The sequence below is a fragment of the Benincasa hispida genome, unplaced genomic scaffold, assembly GCF_027475165.1.
Source record: "Benincasa hispida cultivar pf3 unplaced genomic scaffold, pf3_genome.v1.1 HicScf1098, whole genome shotgun sequence".
Taxonomy (NCBI): domain Eukaryota; kingdom Viridiplantae; phylum Streptophyta; class Magnoliopsida; order Cucurbitales; family Cucurbitaceae; genus Benincasa; species Benincasa hispida.
Window position 1 is genome coordinate 1266 of NW_028325409.1, and position 5482 is coordinate 6747.

Consider the following 5482-nt stretch of genomic DNA (forward strand, 5'->3'; position numbering starts at 1 on the left):
CACAAGACGCTAGGAAGACAATCGTATAGCGTTGGGGCGGTGCTGAGGAATGCACTAGGCAATCGTGTAACTGCGCGCGGTGATGTGAAGAGATGCACTACACGATCGAACTATACGATAGGCATTAAGCACTATGCAATAGCACTACACGATAGCGTTAAGCGTTGAGCAGGCACTAAACGATGAGCTTAGATGCTAGACGATGCGTGGGCACTAAGTGTCAAACTACACGATAGTGCTACATGATAGGCAGAATGCTAAGCGATGGCCGTTGCGCGATAGCCGCAGCCGCTGGGCGATGACGCTATACGATGAGCGGATGCGTTAGACGATAGGGCGTCAGCACTGCACGATGGAGCTAAACGATAGGCGCAGCAGCTATGCGATAGGCTATGTACGAGATTATTGAGAGCGAGATCATTGATAGCGAGATATTGCTAAATGATTGAGCTACACGATGGGGCGTTGGTGCTATGCGATGGACGCAGGCACTAGACGATTACAGCAAGAGACAGCGAGAGGGCTAGTTGTTAAGTGACAACGAGATGTTTAGTAAATGATGGAGCTAAGTGATGAAGTGCAAGAGCTGCACGATGGACTAAATGATGGAGCGATGCTGAGGCTTGCGTTATGCAAGGTTAATGAGCTCACTCAGACAAATGGTTATACCGAGAGAAGGCTGAACTTGAGTTAGTAGAAGCTGGACGAATGAAGTTTCATGCAAAGGAAGTCTTATGCATGAGGAAGACAACATAATTAGGTGTGTGGCATGAGAGTAGGTGAATTTCAAAGGAGTAGGTGGTTGTAAAACATGGTGCAAACACCCCAAAGTAGGAGGTGTCATGCGTTGGGGGCCTTAAGAAATGAGAAGGATTGGTTCCTTTGACCTATTAATACCACCACAAGATGTCTCTTCAATTTATAAGCCAAATCCTCTTCAAAGAATGTAAGGAAGGAAGGAAGATTTGAAGGAGACCATGCGTTGATCATGAAGGGCATGCGAAGTTCCAAGAGGAGGAGATGTTGTCGGACAGTGAGGTCTGGAAGTAGCATCAACTTAGGATGAGGATTTCTCCAGAGTACTTGTGCGTTTGGAGTGATTCTAAAGCCACCTGAAAGATTTGAGAGTCTGGTTTTCAAGGTAGGACTTCTGGAGAAGAAGCTCTGAGGAATCTGGCTGGAGAGTGAGGAAAAGGCAAAACGGTCGAGTTGTCAGGTAAGCTTGAGCCAGTCTTGATGATTTGAGGATTTCGGCCAAACCACGAGAATTTTTTAGCTAAGATGTTAAGGTAAGCTTCCTGAGACATTTTAGAGTAGGTTTTTAGAATAAAGTATCACGAGATAGGGCTTAGAACTATGAGTAATCTGAGCTTACAGTTGAATCTAGGATTTAGGGTTCAAAAGGGAGCCCGAGAAGACCAAGAAACTTCTAAAGAGGAAGTTTCCTACCTTACCAAGGTGAGTGGTATTTTGCTTTAAGTCAAGCATATATTTTAGAGTGAAATGTATATACTTATGTTATGAATGAGTAAATTAGCATGTGAATGAGATTATATAATCGGGATGGTAAGGGGGTCAATAGACCTAGTTCCTGAGCCCAAATGGAACCCCACGGGATGGATAGGGGACCGAGAGGTCTAGTTCCTGAGCCTGTAGAAGGAATATCGTATGGGATAGTCAGAGGGCCGATGGGCCTAGCTTCTGAGCCCATGAACGGGGAGCTATGTGCACATAGGAAACAAAGGGGAATGCAAGAGAGTAAGCAAACAGTTAACTATTTACTGTGTGTGTAGGTAGAAAGAAGACTCATTCAAAGCTGAGGTTTGAGTATTGATAATTAGTAGAAGTACAAGTTATTAAAGCTCAAATTATTAAAATAATAGGAGAACATGATGTTGAAATAGGCAATATTACGATTGAATGTGCCAAACTAAAAGAAAATTGCGATCGCTAATGTCATTGCATAAAAGCAATTAAATTGCATTATTGTGTGCAGATACAATGCGATGGCGCATTTTGAGTTCGCGATCCAAGGGTACCTTAAAGAGGATCGCATAAAGTCCTTACATAAAGGCAACAACATAATATAATGAAATATGATGGGACGTAAAGCTGACAACGATCTAATCAAAAAATTTAGTTGACGACCGTTGAAGACCATACCGTTGCAAATACATTGAACTTTCGGTGACTATCATACGGTGTAACAGGGTATGAAAATTGGGAGTTGAAAGAAGAGAATGAAGAAAGAGAGGATATGACAGCATCCATTGAGACTTACCATGCGATAACAGAGATGTTGAAGAATGATGAAATGCTGAATCTAGATGAAGAAAGAAAAGCACAGAAACCGTCTTTAGAGAAACCACCTACACTAGAACTAAAAACTCTACCAACCCACTTGAAGTACGTATTTCTCGGCTAGAATGGAATCTTGCCAGTCATCATATCCTCGCGTTACCTGAAGAAAAAGAAATCGCGCTGATCAATGTTCTAAAGAAATATATTAGAGCAATTAGATGGATGCTCGCAGACATCAGAGGTATTAGCCCAACGTATTGTATGCATCGAATACAGCTTGAAGAAAACTAGAAGGGTTCAATAAAACCTCAATGTAGACTGAACCCTGCGATAAAAGAGGTTGTCAAAAAAGAAATCACCAAATGGTTAGATGCCGGCATTATCTATCCTATCGCAGATAGCACGTGGGTCAGCCCCGTGCAATGTGTTCCCAAAAAGGGTAGGATGACAGTGGTTCCTAATGCAAACAACAAATTGATCCCCATGAGGAACGTCACAGGTTGGTAGATTTGTATGGACTATAGGAAACTCAACGCAGCGACAAAGAAAGATCATTTTCCCTTACCTTTCATTGATCAAATGCTAGACTAATTAGCGGGGAATGATTATTTCTGCTTCCTTGATGGGTATGCAGGCTATAACCATATTATGATCGCACCAGAGGATCAAGAAAAGACCACGTTCACATGTCCATATGGATTGTTCACCTTTCGTCGCATGCCTTTTGGATTATGCAATGCTCCCAGTACGTTTCGAAGGTGTATGATGGCGATCTTCTCCGAGTACCTTGAAGACTCGGTCGAAATATTTATGGATGACTTCTCAGTTTATGGACAAACATATGAAATCTGTTTGCAAAACCTGGAGAGAATACTGAAAAGATGTGAAGAAACTAATCTGATATTGAACTGGGAAAAGTGCCATTTTATGGTCAAAGAAGGAATTGTGCTCAGGCATAAGGTTTCAAGGAATGGGTTAGAGGTGGACAAAGCAAAAATTGAAGCTATAGAAAAACTTCCACCTCTAGCAAATGTGAAAGCTTTAAGGAGTTTCCTAGGACACGTGGGGTTTTACAGAAGGTTTGTGAAGGTCTTTTCCAAAATCGCTCGACCTTTGAATGCATTGTTGGAAGCTGATTGACCCTTTGATTTCGATTCACATTGCCTCACTGCATTCAAAACACTAAAGGACGCGTTAATTACAGTGCCAATTCTGATCGGACCTGATTGGGCAAAGCCATTTGAACTGATATGCGATGCCAATGGATATGCGATGAGAGCAGTCTTGGCATAAAAAGTAAAGACAATGTTACACCCCATCGCATATGCTAGCAGAACATTGAACTCCACGTAGGCGAATTACACCACCACCGAGAAGGAAATTTTAGCGGTGATTTTTGCGATTGAAAAATTCAAACATTCTTGTTGGGGTTAAAAGTGATAGTCCACACAGACCACTCTGCGATAAGATATTTGATGACCAAAATAGATGCGAAGCCTAGACTAATCCGATGGGTTCTCTTACTCCAAGAATTTAATATGGAAATAATCGACTGAAAGGGAACAGAGAACCAGGTCGCTGACTATTTATCACGATTAGAGAATCCAGAAGTGGATCGCATCCAGTCGGAGGTGAACGCCTCATTTCCTGATGAGTAGTTGCTTAAGATTGAAGAACTACCCTGGTATGCAGATATTGTCAACTTCTTGGTTTGCAAGAAATTCCCTGAAAACTACACATCCCATCAAAAGAAAAAGCTCATTCATGAATGCAAATTTTACTACTAGGACGATCCAAATCTCTACAAGAGGGGACCATACCAGATATTGAGACTGTGTTCCAGAAACTGCTTTCCATCGCATATTGTTTCAATGTCATGAATCACCCTATGGAGGGCATTTCAACGGACAGCATACAGCAGCGAAAGTTTTGCAATGTGGGTATTATTGGCCCACTCTATTTAAAGATGCACGAGAATACTCCATGAAATGCGATAAGTGCCAACGCACTGGAAGTATTTCAGAAAAAAATGCGATGCCAATGAACATCATTTTGGAGGTGGAGTTATTCGACGTCTGGGGAATAGATTTCATGGGACCATTTCCATCGTCAAATGTTCATAAATACATTCTATTGGTTGTCGACTATGTTTCCAAATGGATTGAAGCTTTTTCATGCGTTGCAAACGATGCGACAACGATCTCTAAGTTCTTGTAGAAAAACATCCTCACTCATTTTGGCACTCCACGTACCATAATAAGTGACGAACGGACCCACTTTGTGAATCGCATTGTTAGTAAACTATTGATCAAATATAATGTCCACCATAAGATCGCTACTACATATCACCCCCAAACAAACGGACAAACAGAGGTTTCTAACAGAGAAATTAAGTCAATCTTAGAGAAGGTGGTGAACCCATCGCGGAAGGATTGGGCCATGAAACTGGATGATGCCTTGTGGGCATATCGAATTGCTTATAAGACACCCATAGGCATGTCACCATATGTGTTGGTGTTTGGAAAGGCTTGTCATCCGCCGTTAGAACTGGAATGTAAGGCGATGTGGGCAATTAAAAAACTTAACTCTGATCTTAAGGCTGCAGGAGAAGAGAGAAAACTTCAACTACTAGAGTTGGATGAGTGGAGATTACAAGCGTATGAGAGTTCCAAAAATTACAAAGAACGCACCAAACGATGGCATGATAAACGTCTTTACAAGAAAAACCTCAAGGCAGGTCAAAGGGTATTACTGTTTAACTCTAGGTTGTGTCTCTTTCCTAGAAACCTGAAGTCGCGTTGGTCTGGGCCTTTCATAATCAAGGAAGTATTCCCATATGGAGCGGTGGAATTGACCAAAAAATATGGGAGCAACACATTTAAAGTGAATGGACAAATAGTAAAGATGTATCATGGAGGAGATTTCCAATGCGAGAAAACCTCCATTGACTTGGGTAAGCCAGAATAAAGAAGAAACACTCAGTCCCTGCGATGATAAGCAGCATACATTCATCAGGGACAAAGTACATCCTTTTGAGTATCCTTTTGTTTTTCTTTTAAGAATCTATTTTACTTTCGACATATTTATACTTTTTATGATCGTCAACTCTTTTCTTCATACTTCTTTCTATCTTTTTTATTTCATCATTTTGATCGCAATAAACGAATGCGACGAATTAATG

The 5482-nt window shown here is 41.4% G+C and overlaps 1 protein-coding gene across 1 annotated transcript; it reads left to right on the plus strand.

The window, feature by feature from the left end:
• Window positions 1-4797: 4797 nt before the first annotated feature.
• On the plus strand, window positions 4798-5268 carry LOC150031608 (uncharacterized). Its single transcript, XM_090308855.1, has one exon. The coding sequence runs from the start codon at window positions 4798-4800 to the stop codon at window positions 5266-5268; it is 471 nt and encodes a 156-aa protein (XP_090164981.1).
• The last annotated feature ends 214 nt before the right edge of the window (window positions 5269-5482 follow it).

Coding starts and splice junctions, on each gene's coding strand:
- LOC150031608 (XM_090308855.1), top strand. CDS start 4,798: ATGTCACCATATGTGTTGGTGTTTGGAAAGGCTTGTCATCCGCCGTTA.